Source organism: Pelecanus crispus, chromosome 14, assembly GCF_030463565.1.
Source record: "Pelecanus crispus isolate bPelCri1 chromosome 14, bPelCri1.pri, whole genome shotgun sequence".
Taxonomy (NCBI): domain Eukaryota; kingdom Metazoa; phylum Chordata; class Aves; order Pelecaniformes; family Pelecanidae; genus Pelecanus; species Pelecanus crispus.
The window spans coordinates 18,116,980-18,134,000 of NC_134656.1; the positions used below are offsets into that span (position 1 = coordinate 18,116,980).

At 42.4% G+C, this 17,021-nt stretch overlaps 1 protein-coding gene across 3 annotated transcripts in view; it reads right to left on the bottom strand.

Moving 5' to 3' along the window:
* The window catches only part of RALGAPB (Ral GTPase activating protein non-catalytic subunit beta), a 62,182-nt gene that overhangs the window by 26,639 nt on the left and 18,522 nt on the right, over positions 1–17,021 (bottom strand). For 2 of the 3 annotated variants that reach the window (XM_075720945.1, XM_075720944.1), the window contains exons 8-16: positions 16,455–16,603; positions 16,128–16,344; positions 8,937–9,138; positions 7,388–7,555; positions 6,170–6,284; positions 5,769–5,916; positions 3,177–3,241; positions 2,847–2,979; positions 1,290–1,423 (exon numbers count right to left, since the gene is read on the bottom strand). In XM_075720945.1, the coding sequence (XP_075577060.1) occupies positions 1,290–1,423; positions 2,847–2,979; positions 3,177–3,241; positions 5,769–5,916; positions 6,170–6,284; positions 7,388–7,555; positions 8,937–9,138; positions 16,128–16,344; positions 16,455–16,603 (1,331 nt within the window). The remainder of the gene's footprint in view (positions 1–1,289; positions 1,424–2,846; positions 2,980–3,176; positions 3,242–5,768; positions 5,917–6,169; positions 6,285–7,387; positions 7,556–8,936; positions 9,139–16,127; positions 16,345–16,454; positions 16,604–17,021) is intronic. The other variant, XM_075720947.1, reaches the window with a different exon arrangement.

Consider the following 17,021-nt stretch of genomic DNA (forward strand, 5'->3'; position numbering starts at 1 on the left):
TCCCATCTCATTGCAAGCCAAGAAAAAAAAAACCAAACTGGCTTAACTACACAAGCTGCAGGAACCCCTGGTTCTGTATGATGCTCTATAAGACCCAATAACCACACATTAATTCACTGCAGAACATTTTCAAATGCATCCTTCAGCTCATGCTGCTGCAGTAATAAAATCAGCATCCCGTCCAACATGGCTCAGTGCTGACTCCACGCTCTAAAAAAATGCCAGAGACATGCGTATTTCAAAGAGATCTGTTGAGTTCCTGGGGGAATATGATAGGAAATGCTGAACTGTCGCGCCAGGTCATGGTGGCTGCTGTAGATACACTGGCCTATTTCTTAAAAAATGTCATGAAGTCCAGCGTGGGGACAAGAGCCCTCAAGCAGAAAAGGGCATTTTACTTCTCAAGAAAAAAAGCCCCCCCAGAAGCTTTAGTTCAGTTATTTGCTGTTGAATCAAGGAACTGTGTGTAGATAAATCTCTGAAGAAGGTGACACCTTCGTATTAGAAATACATTATCATTTTCTAAGCTCAGAAAACTACTTCCAAGGTGAGATGTAAGGGGAAAATCGGGTGCAACACTTACAAAAAGGACAATTAAGTTGTTTAATACTCTGGCATATTTGCAATCTGCCAACTAACAGCAACAAACCCCCTTGTTTCTAAGTCTGGTTACGCAGTGAACAGGCAGACTGGCCGCCCAACCAAGCAAAGCAATGATAAATGGGTCACAGCGGGGTTGAAAACTGAGGGTGCAAGCCCCTACACTTCCACTGGAAGCTTAGTGGCAAGTTTTTCCTCGACTGTGAAACCTAATATGGCAGGTGCATCCCCCGTAGTGTAAAAAAAAAAAACAAACCAACAAACCAACACACACCCCCCGCCCCAAAACACCTAAAACCAAAACCAGACACACACAGGAATCCATGAGAAAGGTCAGGCATCCAGCTAGCTCAAAGCCAGCCAGAATCGTAAGCAGAGCCACGTGTACCTGAACAAGGCACCGCGAGCTTCGTGTACCCCAACAACCGCCCCGAGCTTGGTGTACCCCAACAAGCCGCCCCGAGCTTCACCTCCAGCCAGCAGGCATTTACAGGGCACGCATCATTTGCGCCACAGAACATTTACGTTTGGAGAAGATGAAGTACAAAAGGAGCGCTGTTTTTTCTCCTGTCCAAATGCAACATTTGCTGACAAACTCGGACATCTGTTTGGCGGCATGACTTTCACCTGAGGAAGACTACAGTCACCCTTTGAGGAGAGGCCAGGGCACAGGGAACTTCACCTCTCACCTTTGCCAGCCCAGACAGAAGCTCCAGCGCAGCCAGAGAGATACTCATGTCCTGCCGCCACTGCGAGTTGAGCCTTTGGGTTACCAGGTGAATGCTGCGTATCAGTAGTCCAGCAGCGGTATCTGTGTTAAGAGCTAGGATATAACCCCAATACCACATACCACAGGGAGGGAAAATAACTAAGCGTTAGTGACAATAAGCAAAGCACAGGCACAAGCCAAAGCAGCCACAATACACACATAAAATACACGCAACCCAGAATCTAGAAATTGGGTTGGTCACTTTTGCACAGGCTAACTCCCTTATATATACACCACCAGACATTATAGAAATACATTCAGACTAGCTTATCTCAATTTTTTTTTTAAAAATATTTTAAAAAAGACATTTTGGATAATCCCAGTAAAAACAGACCATATTGTTTTCCATTTTCTCTTGTTTGAAGCAATCAGCATCAAATTCTTTTTATATATTTCATACACCCTTACCTTCTGTGCATAGGAAATTAAAAAAATCCAATAAAATGAATATATTACAAAAATATCTTTCAAGTTATGTCACAGATTTAAGACTCAATGAGTCAAATATTTTAAAGATTTTTTTTTAACCTTACAAAGGGATATTTTTACAAGGACTTGTCCATGAAAACCCATATGAATTAAACGCAAGATTCAAATGGTGTGCTGAAAACTAGCACTTCAATAATTTCAAAGACACAAATCTTGTAGGGAAAGCACCATGTTTATATGAATCCCTAGAATATACTAAAGTCTTTCCTGCTAATCTTCTTCCTCTCCCTAATTATAGGACTAGAGGAAAAGAACACTTTTGGTTGGTGAGAACAGAGTTGTCAACCTAGGCTACAATATAATAAAGGTGATCTGCTCTCACATTTATTTGGTCAACATCAGCTAAACTGAAGACGACCAAAGGACCCAGTTAAATTTCAGGATCTCGACATTCACCCAGCTTACTACACACAGATTCAGTAGAACATGGACTTTATTACAAAGATTCAAAAATGCATGGTACAAGACACAGCAAATTAATGTTAATTAAGAAATTCTCTTGTTATAACAAATGACACATTGCAAGCATTCTGCTTACTTGCTCTATAAAAACAGGAGTTCCCCCAAACACTCTTTAAATACAGTTTAAGAAAAGGTGCTGCAAAAGTCAGGAAAGCATTTGGAATGCTACCAAGATGAATGAAGCAACGAATTTACACTTGGTGTACATTTATCCCATTACTGTTCATGAAAACTAAGCGTCTTGAAAACACATGCTGAAGTAAAACAGTTTGCAAACACCTTTTTCATAAGCTTTTACATTCTTATGTTTAAAATGTTCAGAGTGCCTTAGTAGGATTAAAAACCAACCAACTAAAGGGCACATATGAGCACAAACGCACAATGAACAGTCGGGCTATCCACCCTGGGTTCAAAACACCCATGCACATTAATGTATTAGCCAGAATTAGGAACAGAAAAACCACACAAAAACCATCACCCTGCCATATAATGACAGAGGTTTTTTTTCCCAAAGAGCTATCCTTACCATAATCCCTCAGAAGGGCTTGTGCTGGTCGCTCACTATCTGGTGTGGTGGGCTCCGTACTGCCTCCACTTGCAGTGCTAATGCCACTGTTAGTACGACTGTGGCTTTTGAAGAGGTTATTTTCACCACCATTCTGCAAATTGAAAGTCAGTTTTGAGCAATGAGAAGACTTTTCTGAGTAGAGTTCCCTATATCACAGGATGCTCTCGGATACAATGGAGAGAAAAGATGATCAAACCTCAAGACGCTAACTGAGCACCTTGCGACAGCAGATAAAATGAGTAAAGCATTCTTTCTGAAGTGGTAACTTCATAAACAAAAAACACTTACCGTTTCCATCTGACAGCCAATGGCTTCTAACAGTGCTGAATCTTGAACAATATTTAACATTGCACCTGAAGAATCAGATATAAGAAGGTAACTAAAGACCGCAGTAGAATATTCACTGCTAAAATTTACAAAGAAGCACTGAAGGTCTAACATAGAGGATCACCATCCTGTTTTATAAAAATTCTTATACAGAGTTTTATAAAACACAGGATTTGCTTCAGGCTTAGCCATCTGAAGCAGATGAGAGCTGAGATAGAGCGCTCTCAGCTATTTTAAAAATGCTTTGAACGTAGGTTTTTCAAATTCCTCAGTTCAGTTTTGGTTTCACAGAAGGGCTGGAATCGTTCCTCGTCTCCCATCAGATTGTGCTCATTTTAAAACTCAGGTTACATTTAAGGATATCTACTGATTCTGTGAATAAAATAACAATATTTGTTAGATAACAGAGCACGCTAAAATGAGCTGTGTAGTCCAAAGCCACCTCAAGGGTTACACAGTGCTGGCCTTGGCCATGTTCTTGCCTGGCACAAAGAGGCCCCCATCCCCAGTTTGGCCATTGGGAGCCAAAAGGCAGCTGGTGACTGGCAAACAAAAACATGTTTTCAAGTCTTAATGAGCTAGCAGCACAGACAGCAACCTGCTGGAAGATAGAGTGAATAATGCCCGGTCCATTCAGCAACCCTTAAGACATGAGCGCAAGGGACCACGCTGGTTCTCATACTGACCTGCGACCAGTGAAATGAACCCCCAAACCACCATAACACAAGGAGTTTTATTTTTATAAAGACATTTCTGCCCCTGCCCCACAAAACAATCTGAGGTGGGATACATCCCCAGCCTCTCACCTTCTCTGCTTTGTTTTCCATCAGTGCACAAAATATTGTATTGAAAAAGCTGAAGCTCTTAAGTGCAGGGGCAGCCAACCCTACTGCATCCAAACTAGCCAGCAGGTAGTTACCTCTTCTGTCTTGGGAGAGAGAACTACATACAAGTCTAATACTTTTAAAATTAAAATTGCTGATGCATTCAGGGTGCCTTAGGTCAACTAGTGTGAACAGCCTCTATCTGCTTGGCAGCATCACCCCCAGGCGACGAGGCAAGGAGCAGTAAGGACACAGACCTGTCACAGGCTGACACTGACACACTCAGTGGCATCAATTTTAATTTTCTGCCCCGCCCCCAGCAATAAGTGTTTAGGGAAACACCGTTTGCTATATGAAGGGAAATGCACCGCTCACTGTCAAAAATCTAGTGAGCAGCTGGAAACAAACACCAGTTTTGTTGAGAAGCTGTGGCACGTGCGAGAATGCCTGGCTAAACTAGAGATTCACGAATCCTCTCCAACCAAAGCCATCAGGAAATAACTTTGCATACAGAAACACGAGTTTAACAACAGGAATACAGGGGAGATGGACTGGTACGGACTATCACGGAAACAGTAATGGAAACCATTGGAGGCAGAGCATCTATCCAGCGGGATGCAAGCACCAACTCGCAGCAGAGGCGTACAGGAGCACGTGGGTGGGATTTAACAGGGCATCACCCCACGGTTCCCAAGGTGGTGCAGCCCCTGTGCACCGATGCTCTGTGGCTCTCAGCTGGAAATCGCTTTGAAACCATAAATATCCTCATCCCTTCACCAGCAGTGGTTGCAAATCATTCTTTCAAATCATTCTCCTCTAGTCTTCCAACAGTAAAGAACTATCTCAACCACTGCAAGAAAACTTTCTGGAAGTCTTTGCAGACTGGATTCGTTTCCCTTCACTTCACTGCTCATGCCATTTTCTTTCCCTCCCCTATTCATCAGGTAGGCAGATGCCTCCCACCGCAGCACAAGTCTGTTCCCTTTTTAAACAGCCAAAAGAAAGTGGTACTGTAATTACTGAAGGACAAGAGCACCATAATGTGGGAAAAGGCACTTCTAAATAAAGAGAGAAAAATAAGGGAGGAGAGAACAAAAGGCAAGTACATTTTTTACTGGTCTGAAAACGTATTTAGCTTGATGGATTATGCACTATTCAAGTTTTCAGCTTCTACTTACTTTCTGAGCACTCAGAATAATGTTAATACGCTCATTACTGTTAGCTTGTTGCCAAACTACGATGCACCTCCAGACTCTATTCCAAAGCTTTTGCCTGAGAATTTACACAGTGCTAAACAAATCTCATCTGTATTCTGCCAGTGCCGGACCACCAGTCACCTAGCACTTCAATTTGTTTCTAGGCTCAATCATGCCAAAAACTAAAGTGTTCCCTGTAACCCGTTACTCAAGAATCCTTCCCAAAATTAAAACAACATTTTTTCCTATTTCCATTCCTAGTTATGACTGACTTTTCCTGCTACAATGTGCTTTAATTCTGCCTCTATTTTTCAAGTACTATTACACATTTGTAAAAAGAGAGAGATTAACAAAAATGTGAGGCTTTGCAAGAAGTTTTCATCATATGAGGGAGATTATACAGATGACAACCTGCCAGGAATTTCATCTTTTTTCTTGCAAAGCAACACATAACTAATAAACCATATAATTCCGGGACAGATTAAGACAGACACTTCTATAACACAGTTAATAAATAAAAAAGTTGAAATAACCTAGTATCATTTGAGTGTTGTTGGGATCTGTTTCTGTTTGCAAAGCTCCTATAAGGATATTCACAAGCCTCAGCTTCAAGGAAAGGAAGGTCACTGGCTTATCATATGTTGAGCTGTCATCATTGCTGAATTTCCCTTCCAGGACAACCTGAAGGAAAAATACATTTATTTCAGTATCAATTAGAGATCAGACCAGCATGGTATTGGTTTCAAAGGTCAATATCCACAGCACACATTGCTACTGACAACTTTTAATACAGTCTTACCGTTACACACTTGCTATAAGAGTTTCAGTGCTAAATATAGAACACCAAATAAAACCCGCAAGTCATCCAAATCCCACTCCAAAACAACCAGGAAAACAAAAATGGAAATGCAAAACAAAGTGCTAAGTTTACTACCTCAGACTTTATGGTTCCAAAGTGATGAGGGAGAGGCAACAGAGACAGCAAGATGTTAATTGAAGCTCTTCTTAGCTCTGTGGGGTTTACATAGATTTTAAACTTTGAGAGTTCTCTGCAAATCAAAGCATCATACAGTTAATCAACTTTTCACAGGAATTTGGAGCCAAATTTAATTAAGTTAAAATTAAACATACAGCCACCCAGTGGTCTTAAATAATTTGCAGTATACAACGTAGCTGTTTCTTTCTAGGCTTAGAATTTTTTTTTTTTTTTAAAGCAGCAGCAATAACACAATGGATTCACGCAGGAACCATCACTTGCTAAGGATTCCGTACCCCACATAAAAGCAATGAGCTGGTGAAAGATTATTCATATACTGCATCTTCAAAGCAGGCAGTTTCAGTCACGAGCCTCTGCTGGCTTATTACAACTCAAACCCACCCGGGATTATCAGAGACCCGCAGAATATGCTCATGCGCATATTGCGCAAAACACAAGCTGCTTAGCAAATAGATCAACTTCTGTCAGTAGCCATCAGCAAATTCTTCTACTTATAAAACCTATCCAAAAGGAGCTGTGGCCCAGTTAAGCCCAGAAGATAAATAATATTTTATGCATAACTTCAAAATGAAATGCAGTACCAAGACATAAGCTACATGTTGAAGAAGACATGCACAAAGTAGTATTAAGTGCCTTAAATTACTTCGCAAAACATCCAGAAATCTATAAAGCTCTGACAAGTGAGGTTATGTCCTCTGGTTTAAGAACCTACTCCAATTTCACCAGCCTAAATTATCAATTTTTCTATTTAATGATGTGTAAGGTTACTCTCTTAATGAATTCTCTGCAGCAACAGCCACTAATAAATATCCTGTGAAATTTTACTTAAGAATCAGTGGGCTTTCAATATATTTGAGCTAAATCACTCTTTTTCCCTATTCTTACAGATACCGCTTTCCAGTGAATATGTAGATAACACAACTCGCGTATTTCATTTAAAGTAAGCATTACCATTGCTTTAAAGAAAATTGCATTAAATAAAATTAAAAATTAGAGCTTATGAAGTGCTGCTGTTATCACTATCAAATACATACACAGCATGGTGCCCACATTACAGGATTCCTTCAGTGAAAACTACTCAGGAATGATAGAAGCCCCAGAAGATAAACACCTCCCCACATTTCTGATTCTATTTTTATGGAAATAGCAATTTACCTGTCAGGTAAAATAGTTTCAAGAGCCGAAATGAAATAAGGAACCACGACATCAATCCCTTTCAGGTCACAGCAGAACAAAGGAGGGGAGTTTAAAATAACACTGGCAAGAACGGGGTGGCAAACGAAATCCGCTATCTGCAAACCCTGAATTAAAAGCATGTAAAATCTGACAAAGAAAGATAAGATTAAATTATTTGCACATAAAAAGCATCAGCATCCCACATGAACAAGAATGTGCAGCCACTACTTGATCTTTTCTGTATAAAACAGAGTAAGCTGGAAAACCAGAGCTAGGAAATGTTTCCGTGAGCATTCCCCCAAGTTACTTTAGCACGGGCAAACACACCCAACCAGCTTAACAAAACCCCCTCAGAAATCACATGTATTCCATGTGAAAAGCCAGTGCAGCGGAGTTATTGCAGAGTCGGAGGTTTCAACACATGGACTGGGAACTGCAAGCAGCCCAACATCTACCAAAGCGCTTGGGTCACGCGCCCTCCCACGTAAGGATGGGGCGAGACCTTGATTTTAACTCCTCAACACAAGAAAAACACTGCAAAATCTTTTTTTGGGGGGAAAAGGACAGGACACACTGATCAGCACTTTGGAAAAATGAGACCAAACGTATCCATCGTAACCAGTTCAAATGACAAAGCAGGGGGGCAGGAACCTGGCTGGCCATCATCCTAAAGCACTTAGTTTCTTTTGCAGTTTCTTGTTAGAGAATACTTATATCTTCCCCCCTGCCCAATTTTTTTTTTTTTTTTTTTTAAAGGCTTGCAAACAGAGGAATCTCACTGACTGTGTAAAAGAAACACGGACTATCTATACGCAAAACACTGCAACATGCAAGAAATAAAATGGTTCAGTCTTCCAGGAAGTTTTGATGCCATGTGGGACAAATGTGCCTGAACAGTTTGGGAGAGTCATGATTTAAAGTTGATTCTCTGCCTCTAGCCTTTGCTATTTCACTTTTTAACAAAAATTTGGAAAAAAGGTACACTATGATAGGCAAGATTGCCTTATTTTATTAGAAACAAAACTAAAACAGAGGTAGTTCAGAACACAACTGTTTTAAATAATGGAATATTAGAGCATTTCTATATTTAAAGGAAAATAAACCACAAACACATTCCATCCCAGTGTTGTGGTGTTTGACAATGTACGACCCTTCACGGTCTAATAAAGTGTACAAGGTCTCATGTTTGCACACTTTTTTTTTTTTAATTTGTCAATGAACATGCTCAGATAGAAAAACCAAGAATACAAAGGGCAAGCGAGTATCAAAAAGACAGTGTCCCTGCCAGCTGGGAGGCACTTCAAGGGACTGGAAGTTGAAGAAAATCCAATGAAAACCAGCATCACGACAAGACAAAAGGAAATCACCATTGGGTTTAGCCAGGGATCCCCACCTACAGCATCTGAAGGCTAACCAGGTTTTTTGATCTGGCAACACAGGATTCAGACAGTAACTGAATGCTATTCACTACGAATTAATTTGCAGCATAAAGTTATACCAATAAAGCAACTGGAAGATAGGTTAGTACCGGGATAGGTAAGCTGGTAATATTTCCTCCCCAGTCTTCTTGCTACAAAATATCCTACACAGTGTCCCGCATGCCTCTGCCCTTCCTGCTTCATAGTTGTCTGGGAATTCACTCGCATCGAACATGGGGTTGGAAGCCATTGTGTCTGTGGACATTTGCGATCCCTTCCGGCGAAACTCCATGCTAGCTTGAGTTGCTATAGCTGGGAAGAGAAAAAACAGAGTTTCACCGCTTTTGTTAACGTATGTAACAGGCTCATGGGATCCTGGACACAAAGATCAAGTCAAATTTAGTAGTCATCATGAAGCTGTTAGTTCACTATGTTTGAGTCAGTGCCTCTGTTTAGAAAGTATTTGTGGGTGGAACTAACTTTTTTCCTTTATAAGGATGACAACAACTGACCTTCATACTCTAGAGCCTGTCTCAACTTCCTGCTGGGAAGAGTCTGCTTATATCCGATATTAGCTTCCTACCCTCTCCGGAGGACAAGGATCTTCCCTCACTTAGTTCCCATCTCCAGAAAAATGAAGTACCACCTTGCCTCGCTGCCTTAAAATACCAAAATACGTTTAGACGGTGCCATTACTGTGACTTCCAAGCAAGCGCTTAATTTTCAACTGGCCAACTAATCTCTTACGCTGCTCTGAACACCAAGCTGCTTTGATCCAATTCTGTTGTATAAACATACTTATTAAAAATAATCCAAAAATTCTAAGGACCCATATCAGAAAGAGAAATTTGCTGAAACCCGCTCTCCTGAGTTGGTCCCTCTCTCCTCACACGAATACTGAAATTGCCAAACAAATCTGGGGACAGCCAGCCTCCACAGCAGCTACCACGGCGGCTGGCCCTCGGCTACTGCCCCGTCCCCAGCACGCTCCGAGAGTCTCTCGGGAGCCTGCTGCCACCCAAAGGGGACGCGGTGCTGCCGAGCTCTCTGCTCCCTCTGCGGGACGGCTCGGCCAGCTGAACCCACGTCTTCCTAGAGAGATTCCTGGCCCCCCTTTCACACATCAGTATCACGCGCATACGATGCAGGAGGCTGCTCGCCTTGCTGCCTTCATCCTTCCTTCCAGGGTGGCAACCAAAAAAAGATATATTGCTCTCAGTGCAATTCCCCCCCCCACCATTTTTCCTTTTTTTTGTTTTTTTTCTTGGACAACTTCACTCTGATTACTAACAGCAGAAAGAGCACGTTCCTTCTTATTTTTAGCTAAGACTATATTGATTTTCAAAACTTTTATAAGCTAAAAAACCAAGCGGCAGATAACGTGTGCTCCTAACAGAATCATGCCAATGTAGTTCCACCAGTAGCAGAGAACTTCCTCTATCTCAAGCCTGGGACGCTGGGGAACATCAGGTTCACAATCAATCTTGCAAACGAAGGTTCATTAACACTTCGACAGTTGGAATACTTGTTAATTTACAGATAGGGTTGGGTTTTTTTTTTAAATTTTATTTTTTAAAGGAAACATCCTAATGACAAATATCTACTTTTAATTTTTTGTCTTTAAATTTGTGGTTTAACCTACTGTTACCTTACAAATTTTCATGACATAAGTAGCAAATAAGCACAAATCTTTATGCATCTTCCCATGAGCCATTTTTTGTCCTAAATAAGCTATCCAGCAATATATTGTAGTTGGAAAAAAACACTACATGCACAATGCATACAAATCAAACACTAGGTCTGTAAAATAAGCTTTAAGTAAAAAAAACATGGTTAGTGCAAAGTCCTGAAACTCATGACATGATCACAGACTAAAGTACAGAAAAGATGGGACTGATTCAGGCAGATTAATTTGCTTTTGCCAACAATCCTCCCCATTCAAAAACACACACAAAAAAATTACTTGTCTTTTTCAAGTAAAAGTGCAAAAGCTACAAGAGACAATGAGAATGAATTTACAAATAAAATATGGGGTTATGGAAAAAGAAAAGCATGACCGCAATTAAGGAAAAGCTACTGGTTCCTACTTACAAGATTTATAAGAAAGAAGAATTTGGATAAAAGATGCTGCAAGATAATAGAAATAAAATGGAAACAAATCAAAGGACAGCAGTAGTTATAAAATACTTTTAAGATGGTGAAATCGTAATATAAGTTAAGAAGCTTTTAGCTTTTTTAAAAAATAGATTAAAAGCTTTATGATATAGCAAGCTCGTTAAACACACAGAAAATTGGCATTCAGGTCCAAAATTATGGTTTTGAAAGTACCATGCAAAACAATGAACAAAAAGTTACAAAATACTAATAAGATTTAGAGCTGTTCATATCAACGTACATCAGTTCTTTAAGTGGATGTATTAACCCTTCCCAGCTCACGTACATTCCCTACGTTGCGCTGCGTAAGGAGCCTACGCCAGGCTGTCCTACGGCTTCTGTGACTTGGGGCGCGTCTTGTAGGGAGCGGGTAACTTACCTGCAGGCTCCTCGCAGCGATACCCCTGCTTCCGAGCCGGGAGCTCCCGACCGTATCACAGCTCCGTCCTCCCTAACCCAAGCTGCTAACAACCCTTAACAGCAGCCAGCACACCTGGGCATGCCTCCCCTGGCCACCAGCCCAATCAATAATTTCCAAAGCAAAACCAAAAGGCAGAACGCTACCAGAAACATCAACATCTCAGAAACAATCTCCAGAGAAGGAGGAGAAGACAGACACCAGTAGCGGGGCACCGGGAGAGAACGCCACCACCTCGTAAGAGCTGCTGCTTTGAACGTGCAGGGTCAGATCAAGACCTGTGGCCAAGCCAGCAACGCCCAAGATGTCCCTAATCAGGGCTTCTTACGGTTTGCTCCTAGACCCCCAGAGCCATTCTGTGGGGCATTACTATTAATGACAGTAGGGCCAGAAGAGATGAGGGTGAAACGATACCTCAAGACTCCCCCGCTGCCAACAGCACCTGGGCGATAGCTTCCAACCCAAAGCGTTCTGTGATTCTACGATGGCAGCAACCCTCCGGAGTGAGGCTCCTTCAGCTGCTATAAACCACACGGCTGGCAGGCTTGTGGCTGACTTCTTCAGGTGCAAGGATTAAGAATGAGCCCAGATTGGAAGATTCAGTTGCTGAAATGCCGGCACAAGTTATTCGTGAGTTTCTCCCAGTTCTCACAAGTTGCTGATGACAGCGACCAGCAGCAGCGCGCACCGTATGGCCAAGCCTCTCTAACTGGAACTCATCCTGCCAAGGGAATTACGCTCGGCACACGTACACACGCCCCAGGGCTGTCATATTCAGGGTTAACTTCATAAAGGCTTCACAGCGAATTTCTTATGAAGGAGTTCTCAAGTACCAATCACAGGAGCTATTTATGCCACACTAACAGCTAAATAAATACCATGCAGCCATCTAATTCCAAAGACTACACCAGCAGGATCCAGCTCCTTCCAAACCAACTACGCGTTTTCAAACAGATCATTTTTCTTCTCTTGCCACAATACAGAGTAACGTTCATTAGTTGCCTGCTACAAAGCCATAAAGCTTCACCATCACGGTCTCCGTGCGGAAACTAAAACCCAATACAGGACACCTAAGGCAAAAAAGCATTACACCAACAATGGCAAAAATTGCCGTTTTGCTTCAGAATCCAAACTCCACCACAAGGCTATCTTGAAGGACGGGGCTCAAAGAGCAAACTGGAAGACTGCTTTCCAGGTGACAAACTCCACCAGTACTCAGCCGTATACAGATGGCCTCCAGCTAATCTTGTGGGAGGGAACAATTCTCTCTTCCCAAAGAGAGAGAGACAAAGCCACAGTAACCACAAACATGAAATACATACAATTATCCTGAATCGTGCAAGGGTTGGTACAAAAAGTTTACCGATTAAGATGACAGAAAATTGAACAACAGTGGTGCAGCAGTTCTATTCACAGAACCAGAGAAGAGCGGAGGCTGGAGGGGACCTCTGGAGATGATATAGTCAGCACTTCCCCCCCACCCCCACAAAGCAGGGTCAAGCAGAGCAAGCTCAGTTACCCTTCCACCCATCCAGATATTTTTTCAGCTCAGAACCTACAAAAAGCTGCACATTTTTTTCCACCACAGTCATTTTTCTTGACTGCCTTTCTGGAGGTTAAAGAGTTCAAGAAGAAAGATATGTGAGGCTCCAGGACAAGGAGAAAAGCAAGGGTAGACAGGTACTCATTCACATCGGCCTTGATCAACTGCTCTTTACTTCCTCGAGCTCATCAGAAAGACCTGTGTTGTAAGATGGGAGAAGGATGACGTGCTATGCCAGTCCATGTGAATCAGCAGGGTTTGCTTAAAAGAACCAGACTAAATTCTGAACTAGAACTTGAGACTGCAGCTCATCCACAGGGTTACTTGTTAGGCACTCGCACCTAGCGCACGAATGTATCTTTAGAAATCATGTCATACGGGTTCTCCTTGAGAATGTGTCACATGACAGAAGAGGAATAAGAAAATGCAGTGTTCCAGAAAGGTGCCCCAGGGCAGGGGATCTCTCTGCAGGACCAAGGACCAATCTGTATCAAGCTATTTCACCTCTTTCTTTTTCAAAGTGGACCTCAGTCCTCCAGCCAGCAATGAAGCGGAGAATCATATCAGAGAGCTACGAGAGAAGAAATTCTTAACTGCATGGCATTGAAACAAACTGAACAGTAGAAGGGTTTAAAGCTGTTGAGATCTTACACAGCTGCAGCCCCAGACCTAAAAGGAAAGTAGTGCATGTGGGCCACTGGAAGACAATACGACACAGCAAAGCTGATTTTAAGTGCAGACACTTACCAATCATAAAATATTTAAAGCATCCATAAAAATAGCAGTGCTTCCTGAAGCTAATGCAAGATTATCAACAGGAGTGTCAAACATGGAAAGGATGTTCAAGCCAGTGTCAAAAGCGTTAACTGTACCAGGCTATGGAGGATAGCAGATGGACCACGATATACAGGTATATAGCCAACCTGCAGCCAAAAAGAAGTCTTGTGACCAGCAGACTTATTTTTGTCCTCTTTCCTAAGGGGAGAGATTGTGGCAGCTCACTGTCCCTTCTCTGCTGCCCTCTTTCTCCGAGCCACATCCGCACCGGGCAGCACGAGCAGAGGCCGGTGGCGGGGCACAAGGTGCAGGTCTGATAATTGCTGATGGGCCCCACTCGTGCCACGGAGGGGGAGCACAGCACCCAACCCTCCCGGCCCACCTCATCAGTCCAGCACAGCACCTCCTGCCTCACACTGTTCGAGGAGGAAAAGACTTCACCTGGAGATTAGACTCACAGAACAGAAGCTTTTCAATTTGGACTTAAACCTGATTTAAATGACACTGATGCTTCAAGTCAAGACACTGCAGGAGCCTAGCCCTTTACAAGTCTTGCTACATTTTCCCACCTAAAGCAGAGGCTGAGCAAAAGGATTTATCCAAAAGGATAAATCAGGCAATCCGGCTTTGGTGCCTCTCTACAAAGCTTCAGCAGTATGGGTCCATCTTCAGTTGGCTCTTGTCCGACAGCCTGGCACAGCATTGCTGTGACCAGCACCCTACACAGCGGTACCAACACTCAAGGCATTCCAGAAGGGCAGCAAACACTTGACTAAATTCCCTAAGTTAATCCTGTCTTCCAAATCACTAGAAAAGCAGGACATAACACAGCCAGTTTTCTAGGTCTGCACCAACGTAATTCTCTCAGATCCACTGCTGCTAACAAACAGCAGAGCACGTGACACGCAAAGAGGTCTCACTACGGACAGCTCTGAAGAGGAACAGAATCGAGCAATTTCCCAGTAGTTGTTTCTAGTTTTCAGGAAGGTAGTAAGTCCCTCTGTAAGGCTAGCAATATGACAATTTTCTGACTGCTGTTAGGTGACTTAAGACAATGCATATATGAATAGAAGGCCCTGGAACCCCTTCAAGGGAGTCAATCATTTTGATTTTGGATGACTGTGTACTTCTGCTAGAACCACACCACCTCTGTTTACAGCTGACACTGTTGCATAAGCAGCATCTCAGCTGACATCCTTTTCCATGTTAACCACTTGATTAAAATTGCTCAAGATACAGGTTACGTCAAAATTAAAATGATCCAATCAATCTGAAAAGCATTAAATACTGAAACACATTAGCTGCATATGCAACCAAACACAACCTCAAATTATGCCTTACTCCTTCCTAAGCTCAGCTATTTCCCTAGCAATGTCTCGTGGACCTTTTACAGAGGGACTTGAACCTCCTACCACAGAAATCCATGACTGAACACTTTCAAAAACCTTGTGCTGCATACCCAAAAATACCTTTAAGAGATCCTAAATCCTAAACCCGTCGCCTCCACGCAGGCATTTGTGACACAAACAAGGAAGCTCATCGGTTTATCTGCTGCTGTCAAGTCCCTCTATAAACCCAACTTGCTACAACAAACCTCTTCCTCCTATTTTTCTTACTTCGGCCAGCGAGCTCGTGATAGATAGATCTCTTGGAAGACTTTAGCAGACATTCAAAATACTACATGAAGAACAGGAAAAATGCAAGGAGTGAGAAAGTTTATTTTTTTCTGAATATTACCACCAAAAGGAGTAAGACTGCTAAAAAGCCTCTCTGAGCAGAGCACCAATTCTGCTATCATGTGTCAAAACATCCAACCTCTAAAGCTGAGCAAAGCATAGGAGACAAAATAAATCTACCAGTTAAGTACTGAAGACAACCAAGGTATCAAGCCATATATGGAAACACATAGCAACCGTCACCGAAAGGCAGCAACTTCACTTGCTATTTTAAGGACTTCTGTTTTCATAACACTCCAAAAACAAGGAGAAGTACCACTTTGCGCAGTATCTGGAGTGATGTTTGACAATTTTTCAAACATTACAGAGTGACTATAAAAAGTTGCTATTACTCAGAGAGATACTCAAGCAGATTTCAAATTAGGAAGTGGGCTCTTACCACATTATTTCCTTCACTTAATAAAATTTTCCCCACTAGCATAATTGGGAGTGCCATGCTTGTTAGAGCAAGGGAGTGTTTAATAGTAAAACAAATTTTTTTTTTTTTTAAATTTTTAAGCCCCCAAACACCTGCTCAGCTAATAACAGGTGCTGGCTCAGCTGGGAGGGGTTAACCACAACACAGCACTTCAGATTTATTTTTTTTTTTGATTATGCATATGTTAATCTTGCAGGTAGGAAATGTCAATAAAACAAGGAAAAAAGTGTACATGTATTTTTCAGTAATATTTACCAGTCATGCTGCTGTCCCTGTTTATTCCGTTGTGAAGTTTACAGTGAACAAACGCTGCATCAAATAACCACGATCCAAAGAGGTTCAAGATGCTGTTAACCTTTGGCCTGCGAGGAGCTGGTAGTGGCCGTGGCTCAGAACTTGTCTGGTTTGGGCTAGAGAGTGGAGAAGTAGAGGAGGGTTGGTGCTGCACTTTTGAAGTATGTGCAGTAGTTACCTATTTGAACAGAAGAACACATCAGCTCCTAGAAGCAAGGAAATTACTTCCTCCAGCTGAGGAAACTGCCAAAAGGGTCAGCTACTTAAATACAGAATATGAAATCTTACAGTGCTGGTTTTCATTGTTGCTTTATTCACAGTCACTGCCCGATGCCTTCGGTTATGGGGCGGAGTGGTGTTGATCGCGGTGTTCTGCGGCATGCTCAGCCTATTTACTGGCGTGGGTGGTGCGCTATCTGACCGGGGTCGTGAAATGCCTGTAGATCAAGAAATAAAGCAAGCTTTCAGCAAGAATTCCACAGGCCCATACACAGCAGCCCAGTTAGTAAGCATTTGGGCCTTCTGTAAACACACTAGCTTTCCTCCCTGCCCCAAAAAACAGCAGCAGTAAGAAAAACATCTTTCCCCTATTACTATTAGCAGAAAAAAAACGCACAAGCAACTGAAACCCCTGCTTGCATTAGATAAGCAAATGATTAAAAAGCACTGAAGAACCCCATCCCTTAAGAACACGGAAAATGGCACGCAGGAGGACCAGTTCTAGGAGCAGGCAGAGGGAGAGGGGCAAGGTTCATTTGCCAAAGCCCATTTAACAGCTCACTGCTGCCAAATTCAGATGCCTCTCACCTTTGCCTTTCTTTCCCAGCCATACCTCCCACACTCCATTCTGAGACG